This window comes from Neolamprologus multifasciatus, chromosome 1, assembly GCF_963576455.1.
Source record: "Neolamprologus multifasciatus chromosome 1, fNeoMul1.2, whole genome shotgun sequence".
Lineage (NCBI taxonomy): Eukaryota > Metazoa > Chordata > Actinopteri > Cichliformes > Cichlidae > Neolamprologus > Neolamprologus multifasciatus.
In genome coordinates this window covers 18,338,919-18,366,222 of record NC_140439.1, presented here as the reverse complement: position 1 = coordinate 18,366,222, position 27,304 = coordinate 18,338,919, and the positions used below count along the sequence as shown (strand labels likewise).

Genomic DNA, 27,304 nt, shown 5'->3' with positions numbered 1-27,304 from the left:
TTTTGTTTGGTATTGTGCGTGTTTGCTGATCAGTCAAAGGGCTTTTACACTATAGGCCACATTCACCCATTTGCACACATTTTCATGGAGTTTTTATCTGTTTTACACAAACTCGTGCATTGATGGATGCGTCAGGGTCAGTTTGAGGTTTGCTGTTTTTTCCCCCCCCAAAGATGCTTTCACAGTAGCCAGGGATTTATAGAAATGTGTTTGTTTTTAATTTATCAAATTGCATTTGAGTGTACACATGTAACTCACTAAAAAACTGCAGGACTGATCCTTTCTCTCTCATCTCTTGCTTTGCAGAGTGCGGCGATGGAGGAAACCGTCATATGGGAACAGCACACAGTTACCCTTCACAGGGTAAGTGTTTACAGTTCTTTAATCCACTCTTCCCTTTGTCCTCTTTTGTCACTCTCCCTCTCTGCCTGTCTCTGACACCCAGATCCTGTAATATGTCTTCTGTGTTTTTCACTTTTCCCTCCCTGCTGCTTTCTGTCCTCTGCATGTCCATGTCTGTTTCTCTCTGCTGAGTCGCCCAGCTGTAGCTGCAGGATGTGCGGTAGTGAAACAATAGTCAAGGAATCCAGATGGCAGGAAACAAAGCAAAGGAAGACAAAAATCAGCATCCACTTCCTCGCTACTTCATTTCACTTCCTTCCTGCTGGCGATATGCTCTTCTTTTAACACAGCACTAGAGAGCCTTTTTGTATGTGCTTTTTGTCCTGTAATTATGCTCAATTGCACCACCTAACCTCTGCAGCTATTGTCAGATTGATGAATCACTGACTCGCCACTCTGGTGCAATTCACATCGTCAGGCTAACTGTCAAGCTATCAAAGAGATAGAAGAGTGTACTCTCTGTAGGCTTAATGTCTGAATGTACTTTGCTTTGAGACCTGAAACTCTTGTTAGTTGATACTGTTGTGTCGTGAGATTGTCTTGAGCACCTGTCTAGACTGCCCTGCTTGCTGTAATCTAATTAGTGGTGGCTTTATTGAGACTGAAGGAGTGGCCCAGTGCAATCTGTGGTTCTCAGCTTTGCAGCTCTCCTGTATTGTTGTGGTTGTAAGATTAGCTGTTTGCATCACATATCAAGATCTGTTGATGTGAAGACAGGAACAGAGCTCTATGCTACAGTTTTTGCAGATAATTGTCTGAAGTTCGGTTGTTAGCAGATCAGAACAATACTAACCCAGCTTTTCTCCTTTGCCAGTTTGATCAACATTGCACAACCTTACCTAAGTTGTCAGATGTTTACAGCATTACAGTTACAATGCATTTACCATTTGTCTTATTAGTCAGCTGTGGTGTATATTTGTCTTTGTATAGGCCCCAGGATTTGGGTTTGGCATTGCCATCTCGGGTGGGCGAGACAACCCTCATTTCCAGAGTGGTGAAACATCTATTGTAATATCGGATGTGCTGAAAGGAGGTCCTGCAGAGGGTCTGCTACAGTAAGTGTTGACTGTATTTCCTTTATTTCATTGGCAGTAATATTTTAAGCAGCATTACACGTAAGCTGCCCTAATATACGTAATGCCGACTCATTTTTCTGCACTGTTAATTATTTTCTGTTTATTAATTTTTTCAGAGAAAATGATCGAGTAGTAATGGTCAATGCAGTCTCTATGGACAATGTAGAGCATGCCTATGCTGTTCAACAACTTCGAAAGAGTGGCAAAAATGCAAAGATAGTAAGTACAACGCTATAAATATATAGCACGAGTCGGGGCTAAGTACTTCATGGTCAGAGAGCTAGGGACTAACAGGCTTTTAACATCGTAAATGTTCTCTCGTTCAAGACTATTCGCAGAAAAAGGAAAGTACAAATCCCAGCGTCACGGCACGGGGACAGGGAGACGATGTCTGAGCACGAGGAGGAGGACAGCGATGAGGCCGATGCTTACGATCACCGCAGTGGACGCGGTGGACAAAGTGCCTATGCAGGTGCAAGCGGAGGCACGGGCACTGGCAGGCGTCACGATCGGGAGCGTAGCAGCAGCGGGAGGCGGGATCACAGTGCCTCACGGGAGAGAAGCATCTCACCACGCTCTGATCGCCGATCACAAGCCTCTTCTGCTCCACCCAGGCCCTCCAAGGTCACTCTTGTCAAGTCCCGCAAAAACGAAGGTGGGTAATGTGTCACCAATCAAAAAGAGTGACTGCTTGTTTTGTGAATCCATCCAATTTACATAAAAGTCAAATTACTGAATGCGCAAGTTTCTCATTTACTGATATTCGCAGTAAGGTCGATTACATTTTTAATTACCTGCTAACTTTATTTGAACCAAGTGATCGGTAACTGCCTTGTAGTGTAACTTTGTTATGCTTAATCACCCTTGAAAACAGAATATGGACTGCGGCTGGCCAGCCATATCTTTGTGAAGGACATCTCTCCGGAGAGCCTTGCAGCCAGAGATGGAAACATTCAGGAGGGAGATGTTGTACTGAAGGTGAGAGGAAAGACGAGTGTATTTGTTTTCAAAGTGGTTAAAGCACAATAACTGGGAAATCAACTGGTCAAAAAATGTAATCTCATTTAACAGTAGTAGAGTCAAGCGTTTATCAGACGCCCTTTTTACTTGAAGTTCTTACAATTGTGCCCTTGTAGTTGGCGATCTGCTGAAAGTGGCTTTCAGAATGAGGTCACAGTTCATTACTATTCAGACTCACCAGCAGAAATACAACACATTGCATTATTCCTTTAATTTTTTTCCCTATTCATTCAGACTTTGAATAGATAAATCCCCCTTCTTCCCAAACAAATGCCTGTTGAAATTCAGTTTAATGTTTCAGTTTTACTGAAGAGAAGTTGAATCATTTTCTAGTTGAAACCTGATCACAGGACAAAGTATTACATAAAATAATGTGTATATATAGAATAGTTTTGCTTTAATATGCGTAGTCTTGGCTTATTTTCACTCTCTGTGCTTATGACCGCACCCTCTGTGTATTATAAACACATTAAATATATTTATAGCTTCCTCTTCTTCTTCTTATAGGCTGTGCTCCGAACTTTTACTCTCATTAGTTTGTTATCACAGCACACTGTAGGCTCCACAGAAAAACTGTAAAGAGGATATTATGTATGTTTACCTCTTGTGCTGACTTGTTCCTCTTCCTCTGGCAGATTAACGGCACAGTTACAGAGAACCTATCACTGATAGATGCCAAGAAGTTGATTGAGAGGTCAAAGGGCAAGCTGAAGATGGTAGTGCAGAGAGACGAGCGGGCCACGCTGCTCAATATTCCTGACCTTGACGACAGCATCCCATCAGCCAATAACTCAGACAGAGATGGTGAGACAACAAACGCGTACTGGTGGATTGCAGCTAACATTTGATTACACAACTTGTGTGACGGTGTTTTTTCCAAGAGATGTGATTTATTTTAATGACTGCGATGTCAAGAAGACGGGTTTATTTATAGAGCGCATTTCAAAACATCTCTAAAACTACAATGAGAAACAGAACTGATCCTCGCAGATCATTCCACTCTTAACTAAAATAACATGTTTTTATTGTTGTTCCAAATCTCAAATGTCGATTTATTTAATTTTTATGTTTGTTGATAAAACGGTAATACATACTTCAACTCATCTTTCACAGACATTTCAGAGATACATTCATTGACATCCGATCATTCCAATCGATCCCATGGGAGAGGAAGTCGATCCCGTTCGCCTGACAGGGTTGAAACATCCGAGCATCTCCGCCACTCACCACGGCAGATCAGCAATGGCAGGTAGGACACACACACACACACACACACGGACACACACACACCTCTGACAACTATTCTGGTTACAAGGCACACTGTCACCCACCCTCTTCGACCTCATATATCTTGCTCAAGACATAACATACATAAACCATCACAGTCCCTCTGAAACCATCAATAATTTCCAGTAATGGATTTCTCTGGGAAAGAGCTGAGGAAGGAAGTAGGGATTGATCTGCTGGCAGATTAATGCCTTGCTTTTAAAGTATACTAGACTGTTTAATATTAAACACAACCCTGATTTTGAACCTTGCTGAAATAACTCTTTTAAGTAGCCTCACCATTGAACCTTTAAAGTGGAGTATATATGAATAATAACACACACTTTTAATGATTATAGTCCAATTAATAAAAACGATTTGCACACATTATATGTTCTTTTTATCACTTTACTGTCTGTTTGTCTTACTTTCTCTTACTGCCTGTTGCATCTTTCAATATGGGTGGATAAAGATGGCTAACACATAACACTCTCAGTGGGTGTGGAACTTGGGCATTGAGTGGGATGAGGTAATTAGCTTTTCAAGACTTTAATCCAGTTAATTAAACAGGAATGGGTGGTGAAACAGGAATGGTAATGTTAAGAAAGAGATCCATTTTGCAATGAGAACACGTTACTGGTTTGTTAATGTGGTCCGCAGTCAAAGTCTAACTGTGAAGTAGGGGTGTTGAATCAGGGCCCTCCAGCGCTTGTTCCAGACTGAACTACTGTTTCATATCAAAACTCCTTTTTGTTATTCTTGCATGGCCTTTGGTTGCAGATACAGTGGGCTGAGATACAAACTAAAAATGCTACAGAGACCGTATTTGTAGCTAGTTAGACTAGGGGTTCTTGTCATTGTTACATTCTATGCTAATTAACTTCATCTTTTGAGATGATCTTTGTGCCATATGAGGGCAAATAAAAAAGGGTGAATTCCTCAAATCTCAATGGGGTAAAAAAACAAAACAAAAAAACCCAGGCCAATAAAAACTTGCCTTATTGAGATGGTTGTTGAGAGGTTCGCAAGGTGTTCCTGATGCTCTTGCTTGTGTAACTGTCTGGTGTCTGTGCCAGACTGAGTGACCCTGCATCAGGATGAGTGCAGGTTCGCCTTTGCTTTGACCACACTCTTCCACATGTTGTGTTTTGAACTCTTATCCCTCTGTTATCAGAGTATATACGCACAAAATGTTGTATGTCAAAGTCAAAGACACACATTATATTTTTCATGCATCCGTTTGCATAACGGGTGAATCTGATAAGCATGGAGATAAGGAGGAGTTTCACCTGCTTCTCATGTGGCTGTGATTTATCAAGTGAGTGAGTCTGACTGTCACCACATGGTGATGTAAGGGAATGTTTTTAGGAGCGGTGAAAGGAATTTGACATACTTCCCACAGTGCTTTGGCCCAGACGAGATGGTTTGTTGAACCTGATTGGCGTGCAGCGCAGGCATTGTTTTCTCTAGGACACAACGCTGGTCCAGGCTTTGTGTGTCCAACAGATCATCAAAAAACAGCCCTTCATTAAGCGTCTCTCTGTGAGCTCGAGTAAAGGTTGTGCACAGGCAAAGGGCTCCCAGTGTTGACTGTCAAGGAATTAAGATCAAATCCTTTAATTGATAATGGTTGAACTTGCAGATGCACATGTGTGAGTAATTATTGTTTTCTTCTTAAAATATTTTGCAGGTCTTTTTTATTGTTGTGCATGATTATTTGATTTCTAGTTTTTGGGCATACTTTGTTTTTCTGAAATGTATCTAGTCAGTGTTTCTGAGTGAATTTCTTTTTCTTTCTGCAAATATTCTGAGGCTTGTTAGTTATAGATAAAGGGATTGTTGTTCAGTCTGCCTGTGCAGCCACTTCTTTCCTGTTTCTTCACTTTTTCTGCATCTGCCTTCCTTGCTGTTATTTTGCCTGTACCCATACTATAAAATGTGTAAGTGAGGGGGTTGAACAGAGGGTTCTGTCAAATGGTGTTTGTCAGTGTGATGCCTTTTTTAGCACCATTCTGCGGCAAGGAGCAGCAGAGATTTAGGCCACTCCACTCTCTCTCTCCCTCTCTGTCCTTTGCTCTTGCTCAGTTTGTCTCTTTTATTTTCCTCCTTCTTCTCACACTCTTCATTCATCCATTCATTAAATGCACTCCGTGTTTCTCTTTCTCCAATTACAGTTATGTTATTTATCCTCGGGGAGATTTAATTGCACTGAAGGAGTACATTCGTGATACTGAATTGTCGTGACAACTGCTAGACAAATTTGTGGGACTAGAAAACTGTGGTGGAAACTATTGCAAATAAGTGCCGCATGCTGCACTTACTTTATGCATCAGTCATTTGTGTGTGTATGGATGTGCATGCCTCATTGTTGTATGCGCATTAATGACTACAGTGTGCATTTTCTTTTATTGTTTTGTGGGGGGTTTGTACTATGAGTGCTAAACTGAAAGGGCAGGAATCAGCAGAGCTGTGTAGTCTGAGCTGCCGGTGCAGCCTGCACCTTCATGTTCTTGTACAAAAGCTTCTGAATACAGCTCAAGTACTGAGCCAGCAGTCAGTCATGTGATCAGATTGGAATTCAACCATTGTTTTTAAGCAGCAGAGGCCTTTCTACCCTCTTGGACATGACTTGCTAGACTTGCACACACACACAGTTTTCCCTTATTTATTTTACCCAGGTTAAACAGGAACTGGGACTGAAACGTATCCCAACTAAAGAGTTTACACTGGGAGCTTCAGTCGGTTTTCTCTTCGTGCCTGCCTGTGTTGTCTATAAAGTGTGAATTTATATTCTTGGAATCTGGTTCGCCACCTACGTACTGCATAGACCACACAATGTGGAAAAAGGAAGAAAGAAAATGCTCCACTGCAAAGAACGCACAACTTTGAATCACTAGCAGATGTGCAGGATCTTTTTGACAGAGCCACACATCCTTGTTTTAATTGCTTATTGTCTATTCATTAAATACTTTTGTCCACGTGTCCTTATGACGTAATCTACTGTTCATGCTATTTCCTTCTAGGTTCATTTAGTGTGTGTGTGTGTGTGTGTGTGTGTGTGTGTGTGTGTGTGTGTGTGTGTGTGTGTGTGTGTGTGTGTGTGTGTGTGTGTGTGTGTGTGTGTGTGTCTCTTCCTGGTAATGTCAGCACAGGATGAAACTACCACCAGTCAAAACATGAAGTCATTCTTAAACACACTTGGGGGAAAAAAAACACAATGTGACTGTAATTTAAGAAATTCGTTAACATGTCAAAACTGCTGCCTTTAAATTCTCCTGCTTATAGTTTTAATTGTCCATGAGTACTAAATTCACATTTTTATTATAATTATTTATTTATTTATTTTTTCATTTCAGCCATCGAAGTCGAGATGAGGATCGCATATCCAAACCGGGGTCCATGTCCACACCAGTCAAAAACTCTGATGATGTCCTGTCACAGGCCAGTGACCAAGCCAGCTCCAAAGATGACAAACAGTTACCCCCACTGCCTGGTAAAAAAGCCTGACATCTTCATCATTATCACCACCATCATTATCGTTAGCGTTAGTAGTGTGTTCTCTCGTGTTTGTGTCTTTCACCACCTTATATAGTTCTCTCTTTTGGAACCTTTAACGCAGTGAAGTACAGTTTAAGTCTTAAGGCAGACAGATATTAACTGAAGCTGAAAACAGACTGCTGCCATGGCACATCATATGAAACATGTCAAGTGCCGCCCTTAGCATAAATAGGAGGGGTTGTTCTGCAGAACGTCAACACGAAGGGCACACACAGAATTATATGTCTACTTTGTTCCTCTCTTCCCCATCACAGCAGATAGAACCAGGTTCGGGCATCTGTCTGAGATTTCTTCCTTCCTGTTAAAAGGGAGGTTTTCCCTCCTTCTGTCATCACCATGTGGTTGCTCATAGGGGGTCATCAAATTGAACACAACTACTGCTCAACGTATTAAAGTAACCGTGACAGTTTGGGCAAAAAGTAACATGTAATATATAAACAGCCGTCTCATTCATACAGTGTGTTTGTGTTTATGCCAGAACCAAAGCCAGTTTATGCACAGCCTGGTCAGCCTGACGTGGACCTGCCTGTCAGCCCTTCTGATGCCCCTGTGCCCAGTGCTGCACACGATGACAGCATTCTCAGGTAAATATTCTTGATGTGGTGTTTCCAAATTGAGTGCAGTATATACTCTGTAGATAAAATATTACAAGTGTATGAGAGTCCTTTAAAAAAAAAAAAAAAGTATTAAAAAAACAAAACCTGAATAAAGCTTTGTGCCACTTGTTCAAATTGTAGTTCTGATTCAGGCAGAAACTCTGCTTTGGCTCTTTTGTTATAACCTGTCATATTTGCTTGAATAACTGGCCGTGTTTTTTTTGTGTGTCTCTTAGAATGATTGCTGATCTTTTTACTTAACTCTGTCTGTCCACCTGTGTTTTCCCGCAGACCAAGTATGAAGCTGGTCAAGTTCAAGAAGGGAGAGAGTGTCGGTCTGAGGTTAGCAGGCGGAAACGATGTGGGAATTTTGTGGCAGGAGTTTTGGAAGACAGCCCCGCAGCCAAGGAGGGGCTGGAAGAGGGAGACCAGATTCTCAGGGTAAGATGTGTTGATAAATTAGGAGAACCCTATTTTTTTTTTTTTGCTTAAGAAACCTGACATTTTGTCTATGCACTGTACCAGATTTCTGATGCAAGAATGTGTTGCTGCAGTTGACTGGTTCAAAAGGAAAAAAAGATAAAGATTAGACAGATCTCTTCATTTCATGACATGTAACTGCCCTGTACGGTCTTGGTATTACGTAGCTTGTAAGATGATTATAAAATATTCTTTTCATTCATATTTTTGTCCTAACTGTCACTATTTTTGTCACGTCACATGTTCGAGAGTGAAAAGAACATCTGGTGTTGTTAAAATAGGCAAGCCATAGCGGCTAACACTAACTTAGATAATATGTAGCAAAACGATGTAATCCGTGGCCACAATAGATTTGCTTTTGCACAGAGAGACCTTGGGAATACAGTACAATGTACCCATCAGCCAGTGAGTCATTCTTAGGCCCTGCTTCATATCAAAACTCCCCTTGTTTCCAATGTGAAGACACAATAGGGGTCGTTCTCGCATTCTGACCTCGGGACAGTCGACTGCCTGTTTCACTGAACACTAGAGTAACATTGTGGATGAGATGATGGAAACCCTCTTGATGTCAGAGTTGGATTTATTCTGACATGTTTATACAGCAGCAAGACACCTGCTGTGAAGCCACACAGTTTAACTTGTCAATTTAGCACAAGCTGGGGGGAATTGAGACTAACATTTAGAAACTGTTTATCTATTAAATCATTATGCTATCTTCTTCTCTTAATGAACAAACAGTGTCTTCTATTCCTCCCACTCTACACTGTAGACCTCCTTTGTGCCTGTGTTCTCCCTGCTGTACAAACAGATCTTAGAGACTTCCAGGACATTGTTTCCAATCTTTGGTGGTTTCCCCTCGGTCATGGTGTGCTAGCTGGAGATAAAGACGTCAAGCCCTTCTGTTTCTGAGAAGAATAAAGGTGTCTTTCTGTGGTTCAGTGACTCAGTCCATGTGTTTCTGGTTCCCCTGCTGCCCCTCAAGCAGAGTCAATAAACAGTAGTTATTGTTTTAAGGGCAGCAGCAGGAGAAGAGGGGGTGGCTGCTCGGTTAAAAGGGGAATGCTTTATTTTCTTCTGTTTCTTTTTATCCCCTAAGAAATCAGATGAGTTCTGGTCAACAAATAAAGTTGCTGAGGCAACTGTGTAGCCAAGTAAACTTAAATCCAGTAGCTTTCAGCAGCTCTTGTAAGCGTTTAACAGCCATTATTAAAAATAATATTAGCCTTGAGTTGGCTTGTGCTGTTTGTCCTTCAGTAAGTTCATTTCTTCTGCCTCTGCAGGTGAACAACGTGGACTTTGCTAACATCATCCGGGAAGAGGCTGTGCTTTTTCTGCTTGATCTTCCAAAAGGAGATGACGTTACTATTCTGGCTCAGAAGAAAAAGGATGGTGAGGGATGACTGCGTCGAGTAACGTTTTGTAGTGTAAACATGAAAGATTGTACGTCAAAACTAATCCTCTCTGTTATTATCTGCTTTGGCTTCAGTGTATCGAAGGATAGTGGAATCTGATGTGGGTGACTCATTCTATATTCGAACGCATTTTGAATATGAAAAAGAGTCACCATATGGGCTGAGCTTTAACAAGGGAGAGGTTTTCCGTGTGGTAGACACACTCTATAACGGCAAATTAGGCTCCTGGCTCGCTATCCGTATCGGCAAGAACCACCAGGAAGTGGAAAGAGGCATAATCCCCAACAAGAATAGGTAAAAGATGTTTCATGGCACACATATTACTACCTGTACAGTTGGTTCTGGCATTTGATGAGTGGGCTAACAATGCAGGTAGAGGAATTAAAGCAATATAAATCTGAAGAATTAATTTTATGATCTACTGTATTTCACACATTTATCACAATTTATGATTAAATTATCATATCAGCCACACCAATGATGACTTGGGCCTGCTGACTTGTTCAGCTTAACTCAGATGGTTGGTCAGCTGTACAAACAGGGCTTTTAATGACACAGACAACGGCCAGCTTAACTTCTAATGTGATGGCAAATCCATAAAGACCATCATAACTGGATAACCAGTTAGCATTTAGTGCTCTACATTATTGTTGCAGTTACAGTAGGAGTACGTTACCGTGACTTGTCTCTCCGGTCAGTGTAAAGTTTTACACTTTTACACCTTTTCTTCCCTTTCCAGAGCCGAGCAGCTATCCAGTGTGCAGTACACCCTTCCTAAAACGCCTGGGGGTGACAGAGCTGACTTCTGGAGGTTCAGAGGGCTGCGGAGTTCCAAGAGGAATTTGCGGAAAAGCAGGGAGGACCTGTCAGCCCAGCCTGTTCAGACCAAGTTCCCTGCCTACGAGAGGGTGGTGCTGAGGGAAGGTAAGAGTACAGAAGCCAAAGGCAGTTACAGCAATAAAATGGGAGGCTTTCATCCTTATTATGCTTTCTTCTATACTTTACTAGAGGACTAAGACATTTTTAGGTTTGTGAGGTAGCGCTAACTAGGATTTGCTTTGTAAACACTGAAAAATACATATACACAAAACAAAGGTAGGCTTATGTGTATAAGCAAAGCTTGGATAGTTTGGCGTGTACCAGTTATGTCAGTGCACTAACGGTGTAGCTTCACTTTTCTCCTCTGGCCATGTAAGGTCTTGAATCTGTGTGGTTTTACACCAAATGTATTGAACACGTCTACAAGAACTGACTGTGATGTGATATGTGTAACACACACGTGATGTTGTTGTGATACAGCTGGGTTCCTGAGACCTGTGGTTATCTTTGGGCCGATCGCAGACGTGGCCCGAGAGAAACTGGCCAGGGAGGCGCCCGAAGTGTTTGAGCTAGCCAGTAAGTAACAAAGTACCCTCATGTCTAATATCTCATGTTTCTCTGTCCGTTTTATCGAGACCGTAATCACCCATCACACACGCCAAAGCTGAAAGCTGCTTAAATCTCAGCATGCAGTTCTCACAGGAATGATTAGTAGCGAGTAGATGTTAAAGTCACTGTTGTGTTCTTATTATGTATGCGACATCTTTAAAAATCCACACTGCTTATTTAGATAAATAAGGTCCTTAAGGATCCTAAAGGTCCTAAGGATATATAAAAATGTTGTTTATGATAACGTTTTTAGCCCTTTTGTGTTTTAATTTAATTAATTTTACATAATTATCAGAAGTTGGGGATTAAAATAGTCGTTATTCACAGGGCGCAGTTTGGATTTCTTTACAAAACATTTGCCCAGTGAATTTGTTTTTTACTTGATGACCTCCTCCTCCTATTACTACCTACTTCCTGTTCTTTTAATAAGCCTGTTAGTCAGGTTTGTCAAGCTGTGTTTATTTCCCCTGTCACTCTTTCAGTCTTCCATTTCCTCTGTTTATCTTTCGCTCTTTGATGCTCCAAGCAGAGCTAAACACTCGTCATCCACCTCCTCTCACTTGTAGAAATTTCGAGCATCTTTTAATGTGCGGTTTTCATTTGAATACTCGGTTTTGAAATTCAATTACCTGAAGTGCAGAGCCGCACATGCGCCAGTGTACCCAAACACACGTTCAGTAGACACATCCACACAACTGTTTCCAGTCGTTGATGTTCATTTGCACAACTCAGTGATGTTTGTGTAACTGTATTTTCTTTTCAGAAACACATCAGCAACAAGGAGGGGAAAGTATGTGACTTGGTGCATCAAGTTTTGTTTCTTTTATTTAATTGAGTGAATGGCAGATAATCTATAAACTAGTGTTTGGTGGCTAGTTCCCTATTCTGTAGATGTTTAAAGAGCTATTGCCTGGTTTATGCATATTAGGGAATAGCACTTTATTTAATTTTCTTTTGTCATCACATATGGGAGTAACTCTCCTATTATTACATTTCGGCCTGTGACGCACAATCTTGCAAAACTTGACACATGAGACTCGAGACAAAAGAAATATTATGTTGTACTGACTCGCAGCTTTGTAGTGCATGTCTCTGTTTAATTAAAACGTGGAGAATAAACTTTTTGCTGTTATAGAGTCTGCACAATTGACGTCTCTGATCCTGTGTGTCATCGTGATAGCTTCTCTTGTCCTAAGTTGCAGAAGAAATTAGCATGTGCAAATGAATGACAAAAAGCGTGCTTCCTGCACACAATTTTTTTTTTGTTCGAATTAAATCGAGTGCTATTCTCCGTCTAAATGCAGGTTTTATGTTGAATGACAACAGCAAGGCTGCATGACGAGCCGTGCAGTTTAACATGCAGTGGAGACACATTGAAAACACATTGACAACCTCATGTGCAAATACTGATAATAATCATAGTAACGATAACCATAATAGTATTGATGATCGTAAAAGGTATGAATGAAGATCAGTCATTTACTTGACTAAGCATATTTGTACTTTCATCACCCACTTTTTGCCCATTAATTACACCACAGTGACTGTTTAAAGTGAGGCTCATAAACACAGAATCAAAGTGGACCTACTATGCTTGTTCCCAGCTACATATTTCTTTTTCTTGGACTCCAACAAAGTAGCTCTGCATGATTCACAGTTCCTTCTTTATTACACGGCGTGTCTTGGTGGAGCCCCTCAGTTCATCATCAGCCAGAGCTGTGTGCCTGAAATGGCCATGTCAGTGAGAGGATATCCTCTCTCACTGACATACAGAAACAAGAGTATTAAAAAAAGAACTGGAGTATTTAGAGCAGTCTAAAGTCTGAGCTTTTTTTTTCAGGTACAAACACTCTTGTTGAATATGGGCAAAAAGCTTTTAAATGGAAGTGCCAATTAGGAAAACTGCTCAGGTTTTAAGGTTTATTTTTAGGCCGTTGGCTTTATTATTGGATTCAAGTAAGTGGACGATCAAAAGCAGGAAAATGTAAAATACTGTCATAATTTACTGGTGGTGCAAAGAAGGTTTTCAATACATTTGTGGTTCTTTTGACAGCTAGTGTCAGTGTCTTGTTTCTCTGCATGCGCCCATTGCAGATTTAATAACAGATTTATTTAGTGACTGAAAATGGATAGATGTCTCACTTACTGGCCTTTTTAGAATGGCAGAAAAAGAACTATTGATTTAGCATTTACTTTTAACATCGCTGCATATGCTTGAACCTGTGCATGAATGGCTATGTTTATTTGCCCTTTAATAAAAAACCCTTTTGATAGTTACAGCCAGTGATTGCAGAGCTTAGATGCTACTAGATGGGGCTCTATGATGTATTTGAGGCCTTGCTATCTATTAAGCCTCCTGTGGTGAGCTGACTGCCCTGTTCTGAGCCTTTCTATGCATTTCTAGGCAGGAAGCAATTGCTTGTCTTTGTTTAAATTATAAACCTCTCTTCACATCCTTGCTTAAATCCTCTAGGCTTACAATGGCACCTCAGTCTCATTAATCCCAAATGACCCTCCTGCTATTGTATGTGCTTATTTAATGTCAGTGTTCCTCACGTAACACATTTCCTGCACCATGTTTTAAACTGCTACATGCACTTGCACACACACATTTTAACGCTGGATTTCATTCCCCGAACCTCCCCAAAAATCCGTAATGACCGTTGCATGAGTTGGCTGCTGTCCTCATTTTGTGTTTTATTATGTAGCTGTTTGTATAAACGTACACTTGTCCTCTCCTGTACGAAGATCGTCATTCCCTATTTAACTGCTCTATTTATGGGAGTCGACAACTGCACGCTACAAAGATGTCTAATTGGGGCACAGCCTGTGTTTCTTGTTGTCGTTCTCTTTTGTTGATGTGATGCAGTGACTCTGTCCGTTTGTCTTCCAAAGAGAGTGAACCCAGGGATGCAGGAACAGACCAGAAGAGCTCTGGCATCATCCGCCTGCACACAATTAAGCAGATCATTGATCGAGTGAGTTGAAATGAAATATACACTTGTACTGATTTGAAATTATGGAGGATTGTGGATAGAAAATGTATTTGTGGCCCATTTGGTGATTTTTAAAAACGTTGAAAGGAAAGCCAATAACATGTGCAGCTCACTGCTGCCACCTGGTGTTCACTCAAGGAAATTATACATTACCCAAAGTAATGTGCTAAACTCAAGATTGCCTGTATGTGAACAGTGGAAAAGATGGTTCACAAAATTCTACTTTATGGAGACTCAGTCCTTAAATGGCAAATAATCACATTAATAAAGCGTGTTTTTTGTTTTTATTTTTTGTCTGTACCTGAAGGACAAGCATGCGGTGCTGGATATAACCCCGAATGCAGTGGACCGACTGAACTACGCTCAGTGGTATCCAATTGTGGTGTTTCTCAACCCAGACACCAAGCAGGGCATCAAGAACATGAGGACACGACTCTGCCCCGAGTCTAGGAAGAGCGCAAGAAAGCTTTATGATCGAGCCCTCAAGTTAAGAAAGAACAACCACCACCTCTTCACCAGTGAGTCCAGTGGAAGGAATAAAAGGGTTCATCCACAGGGCGGGAGGGGTGGAGGGTTTAAGTGGGAGATTTCACAGGGAGCAAAGACGAATTTCACACAGTTGACAAGTGAGAGCTGCAGTGCCGGCTGCTGTCGCAACAGCACACTTGTTGTGCCTGACCCTGTTCTGTTAAAGTCCTCACAAGTGTGCCCCCAGGCCTCTTTCTCAGCGTGCAGTCTCCCTGTCAGAGGATGTGCTCTAACCATGTTTGAGGAGCATCTGTTGAAGATAAACCGAGCGGGCCGAGAGAGCATTGCCATCAGCTTCCATTCAGGCTTAAACACACATTCTTCTCATAAATCATCTTTCTTAACATTATCGTGCAACTGTGCCTCTTTTTAAAATCAGGATGTTTATCTGGTTATTGATCTGTTGTAACAGCATACATACTGGGTCACCAGTGGAGAAAATGACTGTTGTTTAGTTTCTAGTCCAGAGTCATATTGCTCCAGCGTGCAAAACTTAATTTCTAGGAATAAGTGATACAATATTTGTATATTTGTTTTTTAAAATAATTGTGTGAGTGGAGAGAGTTTCATTTTTGGCCCTCCCTCTTTCTGCCTTCAGCAACCATTAACTTGAACAGCATGAACGATGGTTGGTTTGGAGCACTGAAAGAAATAATCCAGCAGCAGCAGAACCAGCTGGTGTGGGTTTCAGAGGGCAAGGTAAGCCATGCGCACACATACACGATATTGATGATATTTCTCTTATCTCAGTCCCCTTCTCATTGTATTCTTTATTTCACAGGCTGATGGAATTGGCGACGATGACCTGGACATCCATGACGACCGCCTTTCCTACCTGTCAGCGCCAGGCAGTGAGTATTCCATGTACAGCACCGACAGCCGCCACACCTCCGATTATGAGGACACGGATACAGAGGGAGGAGCCTACACCGACCAGGAGCTGGATGAAACGCTGAACGATGACGTGGGTCCACCCACGGAGCCTGCCATCACGCGGTCCTCCGAGCCTGTCCGTGAGGACCCGCCTGTCATCCAAGAGCCCCCTGGCTATGTCAGCTACCCGCACACAGTGCAGCCGGACCCCCTGAACCGCATCGACCCAGCCGGTTTCAAGGCACCAGCGCCGCAGCAGGTAGCGTTTCTGAGACCTGTACGTCTCCCCTGTTGTCTGGAGGACGCGGTGTGCGTTAGAAGGGTTTTCTGGAGGCGCTATTGAAGTCACTTTTTTGTATTTGCAGTTAATCTATTAACTGTTATAAAACAATATCAACGGGAAAGTGAAAACTTTTGTGGTCAGGTATTTATGATACATATATATATATATATATATATATATATATATATACACATATAATATATATGCAACTATAAAGAAATATATATCTTTATTTATTATAGTATTTATTTACCTATTTGCCTCTATGTGTGTGTTTGACTGATATTTGTGGGCGTGTGTTTTTTTTTTTGTTTTTGTTTTTGTTTTTTTTTAATTTGAAGAGGAGAAGACTTCATACCTTTACTATTACTCTTGCACTCTGTATTACCACAAGCTGTCTTATTAGTGTGACTATTACTAATGTCACTGAGTGAGGGAAAAAAAGAACCAAAAAACCCCACTTCTGTCTGTCTAAGTGTCTGTATCAGTATTCACCTATGTGCACTTCCTGCCTTTGTTCTACCTATGATTGGGACTGTGACAATATGACACCAGAAAGTATTATGTGCATGTTGGAAATGCCAGTGTTAATCCAGTGTACCTGTGAAATGTATTTATCACTACTCTATTGGTAGTTGTGATATTACAGTCTAAGCATTTGTCGTCTCATGATGTGTTAATGAACATGAAAAGGGAGAAAACGACTTACTGTATTGTAACCATAGAATTAAACTCGAGTTAGTATCACCTAACCTTGAAAACTTGTCCTGCTGCTAATTCCTAACCCTCACTTGCTATTGGTTGATCTGTAGCTACTGTTAAATACGGCGGCGAGTGATAGGCTGTTTGTATCAATGTAAACTGTAGGGGTAAACAAAGAGCAGACCACTGTAGGGGGGGGCTGAGAAGGTAGAAACACTTGTACTTCACCACAGTGTGTCAGCGCATGTTATTAAACATTTTTGAACCACTTCACAGAAAGCAGAGGCCGCTGCTGTCCCTAGCATCTCCCAGCAGCCTGAGCCCAAGGCTGAGACAATGCCCCCTGCTGTCGACGTTACTGTAAAAACTGTAGGGGCTCTGAGCTCTGAGTCTCCTGCACCTCCCTACAGCCAGTCAAGCCCCATCCCAGAGGCTGGCTCACTTAGAAGGCCCACACCTGAGGTAGCACCTCAGAGCATCTCGCCAGAACCTCTACAGTCTGGACTGGGCAGTTCAGAACCAAAGGTATCCATCTGATCGTCACTGGATGCTCCGTGACCCGGCCCGGCTCGGCTCGGCTCAGCTCGGTCTGACCTGGCTGAACTTCTGTGCTGCTGCTACTGCTGCCTGTCCTCCTATCTTCCTCTTGCTGCCACGCTTCCCTCTCTTTTCTTCTGCCCTGCATGTCTGTTGACCACAGTGCTGCCCAGAAGAGACAGATGTGTGTGTGTGTGATTGTGGTGTGGGGGTGCAAATGTGTGTGTGCAGATGCTGGTAAACAACAGTGGGCTTGAAGTGTGATGGCTGCGCTGATAGGCCTACATGTAGAAGAGCAGTGGATATCCTGCAGCTCTGACTGTTGCTTATATTCTTTGCATGGCTACATTGCGTTTGCCTCTGTTAACCAATAGCAGCAGATCTCTTTGGGCTGTGTTTATCAGTGCAGACTGAATGGATTGTTTCTTTGTAAAAGTAGCCATTCATTTTCCTGCAATTTTATCTTCCTCCTGTCCCGCATGTATCTATGAGGACAAAACATTTGGCCATGATAACCTTTAACAGAAACAGTGTTTAGATGTTGATGGAGAATTAATGGTTACTTCTTAAATGTCAGGGTTTTTAAATGTGCTTCTGTAAAAGGAGTATGTGCTTCGGTCCTTAAATACTGTTTATGTTGTTTTGCGACTGCACCAAGACAGTGGGTGACATTTTTTTCGTTCCCGTTTGTTTACTATAGATTGGCACGTCATGCCTGAAGTAACCAGAAATAATTTTTCAAATTAGTGAAAGGAGTTTTAATTAAGCGTTATAAGTGCTTAATTTTGTAATTTTATTTTCATTTTTTTAGTGAAGGTGAGAAAAATGAATCCCATTGTTTTGTTGCATATTTCAAAAACTTTATTCTTTCTTTATTTAAACTCTGTTCATGTTTCTGTGGTACATTGCAATTTTTTTTATTATCTTTTTTTAAGCTGGAGTATTTGGCTGTGCTGCAATTTCTGTTAAATCTAATATATTATCTGACTAGTAACGCCTCCCTCTCAGTCTTTCTATTTCAGGTCTTTCCCTTCTCGTTTCGTCTTCTGCAATTCATTTTGCAGATTTGTTTTTTCTTTAGTCTGCGTGTGTCCAGTTTTCCATTTCACATAATTCACATCTTTGCAGTATATGTTGGAACCTGTGACGTTGTTAACCTCCTTTTTTTTTGTGTATTTCTTCGGTAGATGTTTCAGAAGGATCCGTACAGCACAGACAACATAGGCAGAGGTGGTCACGGCATGAAGCCTGTGACGTACAACCCTCAGCAGGGTTATCACCCTGACGAGCAGCCGTACAGAGATTACGACCACCCACCAAGTCGGTATGACATCAGCAGCAGTGGTGTCGGCGCTGGCTACCAGGAACCAAAGTACCGTAACTATGAGAGCTATGACAACAGCGTGCCTCACTACGACCAGCAACCGTGGAACCCCTACAACCAGCCGTTCTCTACTGCCAACACCCAGGCCTACGATCCCCGTCCTCCTTACGGCGAGGGCCCTGACTCTCATTACACCCCTCCACTGCGCTACGACGAGCCGCCACCTCAGCAGGGATTTGACGGACGACCTCGCTACGGCAAACCGACAGTTTCAGCACCTGTCCGTTACGATGATCTTCCGCCTCCCCCTCAGCCGTCTGAATTGCACTATGACCCAAATTCTCACCTGAGCACATACCCCTCAGCTGCCCGCTCACCAGAACCCGCTGCCCAGCGGCCGGCCTATAACCAGGGACCAGCATCGCAGCAGAAAGGCTACAAACCTCAGCAGTACGATCCTGCTCCTGTGAACTCTGAATCTAGCCCCACCCTTAATAAAGTCGAGACTCCCTCACCTTCACCTGCTGATGTTCCAAAAGCTGCACCTGCAAGAGATGAGCAGCAGGAGGAAGATCCAGCCATGCGGCCTCAGTCAGTACTGACGAGGGTCAAAATGTTTGAGAACAAACGCTCTGTGTCCCGTGGGACCGAGCCAGAGATGCCGGGATTCATTTGGGAATAAGGTAAAACTGGCATGATAACGAGTTTCCAATTCTTCAAGTTACTTTCAACTTTTAGGAAATTAGGCAGCTTAGAAGAAGAAAACATTTGTTTTATCCTTTGATAAATTCATTGCTTTTCCTGCTTCAGGCTGCAGATTTGCCCTTGAAAGCTGGTGGAGTAATCCCTTAAAAGCAAATTCTCTGAGCAACCTGGATCAAGAGAAGACCTTTAGGGTAAGCCTATAGTTGCTGTTCAAAATGTCTCAGTTTAATTTGGCTCTGTATTGTAAACTCCTTTTCATCTGCTTTGCTCTAACTTCTGCCATGTGTTTTACCTTCTGGACTGTGTTGTTACACCAGCAGAGGGCCAGAGCCTCAGAAGCCTCAGTCAAAGGGATCCGATGACATCGTGCGCTCCAACCATTATGACCCTGATGAGGATGAGGACTACTACAGGAAACAGTTGTCTTACTTTGACAGACTGCAGGTTGGCTCCAATAAACCCCAACCACAAGCACAGTCCAGCCACAGCTTCCCCAGGTGATTCTCACTTTCCCTTTTATTTCCATATTTGTGTCTTTTTCTTTTCCTTAATGTTTTTTATATTTCTATCTAACTTATGCTTTTCATTTTGTGATGTAGGATGGACTCAGTGGAGAAACCAAGTCCACTGGAGAAAAAATATGAACCAGTTCCCCAAGTGACACCAGCTGTGCCACCAGCCACGCTGCCCAAGCCCTCACCTGATGGTAAAATGACTGTAGTCAGGATTTTATCTCATATAAGATTGTGATCAAAGGGGAAAATGCACTGGTGTACTGTACTGTAGAGCTTTTTTTGGCTGATTTTGCGTTGCTCTTCTACAGCCAAGCCTCCTGCTCGAGAGGACACGGTCCAGACCAACTTTCTTCCTCACAAGAGTTTCCCTGAGAAGTCTCCAGTCAATGGCACCAGTGAACAGCCTCCAAAGACGGTCACTAGCACTGGGGGTTGCCCACATCCACCTACAACCCGCTTTGCGCCCAAGCCCTACCCACCTCCTGCCAAGCCTTTTTCGCGCAAGTTCGACAGTCCTAAATTCAACCACAACCTCCTGTCCAATGACAAGCCTGAGAGTGCTCCCAAGGTAAACCGATTTTGGCCCGAGGTCTCACAGAGTCAAATATATGATGGTGCAGGGGAGGTTGCAAGCTTTAAAATCAATGTGTGTTTGAATCAAAGTCAAATTACCGGATGGTGCTCTTAATGTAACCTTGGCTGTCAGCCTTCGTGTCACATTAAAATCATGACAGGGTAATACAGTTTTTAAAACGTAAAGAAAAGTTCCAGTGTTTTTCAAAATCTTTTCAAATTTAATGAACCAACAGGTTTTTTCTGAAATGTTGGTGGCATATGCTAACATTTCTAAAATGTTTAAATGAATAAAGTGTCTCATGTAAACCTCTTGCATCTGTAACAGAGCTCGAGTCCGGTAAAGCCTCAGGTACCCCACAGCCCCATAAACACAGACCAAGACAGTGGCCTGGACACTTTCACACGCACAACGGACCCCCGATCCAAATACCAGCAGAACAACGTAAACACCATGCCCAAGGCCATCCCTGTGAGGTAGGAAGCTATGTCTGAGTAAATTTAAAGGTAAAGGATTATTATTAAATATAACAGTGTGACACTAAAGCCGTTTGTCTCCCAGCCCCAGTGCCCTAGAGGATGATGAAGATGAAGACGAAGGTCACACTGTGGTGGCAACGGCTCGTGGTATCTTCAACTCTAACGGTGGCGTTCTGAGCTCCATCGAGACAGGTGTCAGCATCATTATCCCGCAGGGTGCCATCCCCGACGGCGTGGAGCAAGAGATTTACTTTAAGGTCTGTCGAGACAACAGCATTCTGCCGCCACTCGACAAGGAGAAAGGTAAGATGTTAAAAAAAAATGGAGGAAGAAAGAAAACAAAATTTATTTTTTGTTTTGTTTTTGTTTTGGAGGCTTTTTGTTCTTCTGCTGTCCATATGTACCGCCATATATCCATCTTACTGACCAACGCCATAACAAAAGGAATGATTCTGAGTATCCTCTGAAAGAACAGTCTGTTCTGTCTCTCCCTGTGAGGCTGTTTATGAGTCCGTCCAGTTTTTTATTGAATTGAATGGTAGGGTAGTTCTTTATTGCCCTCCCCATTGATGAAAAAACATGAAGAGGTGAAACTTTCATTCCTCTGGAGTCTGTCACTGCTTTTTGAACTTAAGAAGATCCCATTCCAACATGTAATGAAGCTTTAGATCAGTCCTTGTAACACAGTAATTCACTGTAACCACACAAATCAATAGATACCTTAGTTTTATTAAATTGCCTCAAGGTCTTCACTCCATTATTATATATGAATCTGGACAGAAATGGATGTAAGCTCTGCAGGTGGACTGGGTGGTAGAGGCAGACTTTATATTCTTAGATCAGTGTGACCAGTGATTATGTGGAAATATGTGACAGCGTAGAATGGTTCATGTTTGATGCACATTCAGAGAATCTGAAACTGCAGCTGCTTTTAGGTTTACAGTGAGACTTCACTCAGCAGGCAGCTGTTTTTAGTGAACCATCTCTAAAAACCCATTGCACGCTACCTGCTCAGCATCAAACTGCTGGCAGACGGTGACTTAGTGGTGAACATGGAGAAGAATTCAGCAGCTAAGCAGACAGATAATTCCCTCAGGAGCTGGTAGAGAATAATCAGAGCCAAATATTAATATAATATCAGTTTTGTTTTAAAAAAGCAGTGATGCTGGTGCTGTTTCAGAAGCAAATGAAGAAGTAGGAATAAAATATGTTATTAGAACTAGTATAACATAAAAGCCAGAATTTTCTGCCGATGCTACGTGTGAAAAAGGAAGACTGCTGAAAATGTCTACAGCTGGTTTCCCTACTGTCACAAGATTTTTATCCCTTTGTTTGCAGTCATTATCATCCACGTTGTTAGAGTCTGACCAATTTATTGGCAGGTTGATATTAATTGGTGACTATTTTGTCGATCTGTCAGTATTGGCATTTACTTAAAGTAAAGAAGAGATGGGAGAAACCCCCTTCAACCATATTATGAGTGCTGATTGTGCACAGTTTGTCCACCAGATGGCACTCTGCAGCTTTCCTGTTTGAATCGCCACAAACGCAGCATTCACAGATCATTAAAAGACTCTGATCCTGTATTTGATGCTATTGTTGGGTGTTGCATTGATTGAATGGCTGTTGGGTGGATGAAATACGTAAATGAGCATTTATTAGTTCAGTTTCATCTCAAAACAAAATGATGATTCAATAAATTGTTTTATTATATAGATTGTCATGAAACCCAATCCAAATAATCTCATATGCCTAGAAGCGAAAGCCAACAAAAGCTTTAGGCTAAAAGGACATTTTATAGCCGTGTGGGTTTGTGACAGAATGTTTAACCCTGCTGTGTGTTTGTATTTGCAGGAGAGACTCTGCTCAGCCCTCTGGTGATGTGTGGACCTCACGGCCTAAAGTTCCTGAAGCCTGTGGAGCTACGCTTACCTCACTGTGCGTCAATGACCCCTGATGGTTGGTCTTTTGCTCTAAAATCCTCCGACTCCTCGTCGGGTATGCTGTGCTCTCTCTGTTCTTCTGGGGTCGTTTGGGCTGGCTGTGTGACAAACTGAGGGTTTTGGGGTCACTGTTTTTAATCAGCTTTTACCCCTAGTTTTGATTCTTCTCTTTATCAAACATCCAACTCTCAAAGAGAATCAGCCAGATGATGTATGACACGATGTTTGAGAATCAATGTAGGGGGAAATTCTGGCTTCAAGTCGATTCATTTCCTTTATTTTTACTGACTAACCCACAGTCCCTTACACTGTACCACTGGTTTATTCATTTCACATGCTGAAACTTCAGCATTTTCCTCTTGCTTCCTCTCAATCATCTTAACAAGCTCCTGTCATTTTTTCTTTTCCATTTAACATGCATGCACTGGATTCTTGGCCGCACTATAATTGAACTTCATCAGGTGTAATTACTCTGTAATGCATGCTTCTGTGCTCAGATTCATATTTTTCACATAGCCGCCCAATCCACCTGAAGAACAAACAGCTTTCACAGATCTTCTGGAAACTAGGACGCTGTCATAAACGATAACTTCTGTCATTATCCTGCATAAAAATTAAAAAAACACAGAGACATGTTGCTGTGATGTCAGGCTGTAGCTTTCTAAATTTAGCTCTCGTTTTTCAAAGTGTTCCTATTTGAAGGCAGCTTTCAGGTGGTGAGAAATTGAATTTTCATGCTAAGAATTCTTCCAGACTTACTGGAAGAGTTCGGCACTCTTATCAGTTTATAGCTAGTGTCACTCTGCTACATAGCTCCAATAAATGTAGCTACAATTACAAGTTAAATATATGCAGACTGCAGAATTAGAGGGCCTGCAGTGTGACGCAGGACTTAGTTTAGTTCAAATGTGTCGCTGCAGGTCCTTTTCTTTTCATATTTGAGTTATATAAAGCAGGATATACACTACAGTGTCAAAGTACAAGTAAAACCACAAAGGAGATTATTTCTGAATACTAAATTCTATATTTATACTGTACTGTAGACAAATAAAAACAAACCTCTTCAAACTGGTTTTCATTTAATCTATAACGTAACTGAGAAAAGCAACCAAGAAAGACCCAGAGTTCGAACCCGGGTTAAACATCTGTATACAAAGAAAAATGAGAGCTGAACACATACGAGGGAAGCAGCTAAATTAGCCTTTTCTTCATACTGTTCTTCCCATATCCCATCTTCAAAAACAGTGGTCATTTTGGCAGTGGTCAGGATTAGCTGTTAATTAGCCTCATTTTAAGGATGAGACATGGAAGGCTGAATGAGATGTCAGCTCACTCTGTTGTCCTGCTGAATTGTGGGCGGATTATCGGGCTGCGTCGTAATCCTCTTATTGTAAAGCAAGGCCACTCTCCGGCCTCCTCCTGTACCCTTCTGTGGTTTTCTTCGCACTTTGCTTTGTACTTCTCTCTTTTTTTCTTTTTCATTTTTTCACCCGTTTGCAAGTCTCTGTTTCTTGTTGCGTCCTTTATCTCTGCTCTGTTTAAATACTTACATTACAGCCAGTGTGATGCAATTTTGCTCTGTAGAAGAATTTGTTTGTTGTTTCTAATAAAAAGCAGAAGTTTGGCATCATAGTATATTTGAAGGGTTGATCCCATCAGTGACCAGAGAGTGTGATGAAGCTACGATGCTGTACTTTGATAAGCGACTGTTTTGTTTGTAGTTCTTGCTCATTACAAACAAAACGGGGACCTCCTTTCACACATTTTAGGATACAACTGTAATGTATTTGTTAATATATGTTTATTAAGGATACGGTGAGGGTGAAATGACTGATTAACAGAAACTTAATCGACTGTTTTGACAGGGGTTTTTTTTGTCATCTGTAAGTAAAATGTCAGATTTCTGCTCTCAGGTGTCACTTTCAGTTGATATTTTCTATTCTATGCAATTTAACGCTGGATTTTTTTTAAAAACTGCTTTATCATACATACGCCGCCACAAAATAGTTTCTGACAACTGTATATGAGATTTGTGACTTCCACATTGGAAGAAAGTTGGCGGCTATTCTTGTAAGGTCACATACTGGCATCAAAGGAAGGAGGCGAAAGCCCGAAACTCATAACTCAAATGCAGTTTTTTATTTGAAGTTTTAAAGGTCGGCATTTTGGCTCTCTGCCTTCCGTAGGATAAAATTTAATGTATTGCAATTATCATGAACATCAAGAATTACTTGCAGACAGACTTTATTAGTGTCTAAGCTACAGGCGCTCTGTGAAGCGTGTGTGAAAGAACATGGTGATGACAGAAGGACAGAATTGAAAGCTTGTTTTGTGCTTATGTCGAGCACATAAGCAGTCAGCTCGAGTGCAGAGCCAACAAGCGGCCAATGAGTTCATCGAAATGAATGTTTTTGTGTTCTGTTTGGACTAAAAAGGAAAGAAAAATGTTGGTGAGGCGTGTTAACAGCTCTCAGAAAAAAGGCAAACAGGTGTCGACTCTGCACACATAAGCTCTACACCTGAGCCTCAGTCGGTGCTGTTATTCAGAGCACTTTACGCACAGCTGCTTGAACTATAGCTCGCACGTCTGTGACAGTGAGTGGCCATGTAAGTGCTGGTCTGACCACTGGGAATTAGTTGCATCGTGCTATACCTTCAGAGCCACAGCCTGACCACAGTAAACAAACTTTCAATTAAGGCTTTCGTCTGAGTTATAAGTGGTGCTTTTAATTTACCTGAGCAGAAGACGTGGTTATCTTCGCTTTAATCTCTTCCCTGGCGCCGAGTCTTTAGATTAAGCCCTCCCCTTCTTCTATACAAAATATGTGTTTTTACTCATTTCTGCTTCTTTTGGATGTAAGAACATCCCTATGGAGATTAATGTGCAGTTTGACACTAGAAAGCTGTTTTCACATCATCCTGGAAAGCTCCACGGTGCTCACCTGACATCTCATTTCTACTATGTGACATGACAGCTAAACGTGGCACAAAAAGTACGGAAATTTGTGTTTGATCGATTATTTCTTTGTTGTAACGATGCTTCTTGGCATTGAATTTTATACCGTTGGAAAGCCTGTTTATTTTCTCTTGATTAGTGCCACATTTGAAAGGAAAATGTGGGTTGAGCAGCAGAGTTGAGTGTCTGCGTTGCCAGATCTTCTCTGCCGATGCCAAAACGGCTTATTCTGTGACCAACACAACCACAACTTGGTGACCAGCATGAGGAGGAAGAGCCAAGCTGTCGTGGCTATTTAAGGTTCTTCCACATGCTGCCGAGGTCCCTGTTTGTTAATTGACAACATGTCTTGTTTCTTCAGAATACAGTAAACGACAACACTGCACCACTCAACTCTGCTGCTCAACCAACAAAAGCATTTTCCTTATAAACGAGTCAACATTTAAGGGGAAATAAAACGGCTTTCCAATGGTGTAAGAGTTTAACGCCAAGAAGCATCGTTACAACAAAGAAATTATCGACCAAATAAATGTTCCTACTTTTTTTGGGCTAAGTTTAGTTCAGCCAGCAGCAAGTCCACGTATACACCAGGGGATGGAGAGCGATGTCCACCAGTTAGTATTTTCATGTCAGACACAGACTGTCTGACACAGATCTAAAGTGGAGCATTTCTCTTTTAAGAGGAAGCTTTTAAAGTATGGCTGTATCAGTGAAGAGGCTGCACACACACTGTGACATGCACTGTGGTCAGTCCTGTATTGATGGACCTCTGCTGAGCTCGCTCTGCCTCCTTTGATTGATTCCTCTTGGCACAGATACGCATGTTTATAATTGCAATTACACTCAGACCTCACAGTGACCAAGGTTTAATTTGCAGTCAACAAGAGGCTGGGGACATTCAATAAAAACACCAAAGAGGTTTTACTAGTCTCTCGCGCTCCTCCGCCTCAGATACGGGCTTTAAACATTCACATAATGTGGCTCACAAACCATGAATATCATTAACTCGTGCAGGCAGGGCTCTTTTAAAATGAAAGCCCGAGTTCATGACTGTTAAAGAGAGGTTTGGGTGTGAATTTTTACATTAAAAAAAAAAAAAAGCAGCTAATATCAACCCCCCTGCCCCCCATCTGTCTGTCCTCAGGTGATCCAAAAAGCTGGCAGAACAAGTCTCTCACCGGAGACCCCAACTACCTGGTGGGAGCCAACTGCGTCTCTGTGCTCATTGACCACTTTTAAAGAAGAAGCAGCAGGTGTGATGTTACTGAATGTGGAAGAATGGCGGATGACATGAAGACTATGGGCACGCACGCAAACACACACGTATACCACTACACACACACTGACAGACGCACTCCAAGCAAACAAACACACGGAATAATGGAGCATGAAGAAGACCCAGACAGTGCTGGACGAAGGAGAGACACCAATGATCGTTACGAGCTGTTCTTTAAACTCAATTTCAAAGTTTTGATGTAAAATGATGCATGCCCCACGTCACTGATGATTGACACTTATATATAAAGCAATGTTTAATGTAATTTTTCTTTTTTTTTTTCTTTTTTTTTTTTTTTTTACAAAAGTATAGATGGATGTATGGCTTTTGAGGCAGCATACATGCTTGAAAACTCTGTGTCAGTGTATTTATGCT

The 27,304-nt window shown here is 41.9% G+C and overlaps 1 protein-coding gene across 1 annotated transcript in view; it reads left to right on the top strand.

Annotated features, from left to right (window-relative positions):
* tjp1a (tight junction protein 1a) overlaps window positions 1–27,223 on the top strand; it is a 99,961-nt gene extending 72,738 nt beyond the window's left edge. Inside the window, 33 exon segments of the mRNA XM_085138242.1 lie at window positions 307–363; window positions 1,333–1,457; window positions 1,595–1,697; window positions 1,806–2,133; window positions 2,353–2,456; window positions 3,134–3,302; window positions 3,612–3,747; window positions 7,121–7,257; window positions 7,801–7,906; window positions 8,210–8,283; window positions 8,286–8,359; window positions 9,679–9,787; window positions 9,885–10,104; window positions 10,550–10,734; window positions 11,110–11,205; window positions 12,002–12,028; window positions 14,134–14,216; window positions 14,542–14,752; window positions 15,361–15,461; window positions 15,544–15,894; window positions 16,897–17,145; window positions 18,345–19,121; window positions 19,124–19,145; window positions 19,148–19,164; window positions 19,292–19,330; window positions 19,333–19,388; window positions 19,507–19,683; window positions 19,786–19,892; window positions 20,010–20,269; window positions 20,603–20,751; window positions 20,837–21,057; window positions 22,609–22,752; window positions 26,798–27,223. Of these exon segments, the coding sequence (XP_084994368.1) occupies window positions 307–363; window positions 1,333–1,457; window positions 1,595–1,697; window positions 1,806–2,133; window positions 2,353–2,456; window positions 3,134–3,302; window positions 3,612–3,747; window positions 7,121–7,257; window positions 7,801–7,906; window positions 8,210–8,283; window positions 8,286–8,359; window positions 9,679–9,787; window positions 9,885–10,104; window positions 10,550–10,734; window positions 11,110–11,205; window positions 12,002–12,028; window positions 14,134–14,216; window positions 14,542–14,752; window positions 15,361–15,461; window positions 15,544–15,894; window positions 16,897–17,145; window positions 18,345–19,121; window positions 19,124–19,145; window positions 19,148–19,164; window positions 19,292–19,330; window positions 19,333–19,388; window positions 19,507–19,683; window positions 19,786–19,892; window positions 20,010–20,269; window positions 20,603–20,751; window positions 20,837–21,057; window positions 22,609–22,752; window positions 26,798–26,892 (5,109 nt within the window). The 3' untranslated portion in view covers window positions 26,893–27,223.
* Window positions 27,224–27,304: the final 81 nt, after the last annotated feature.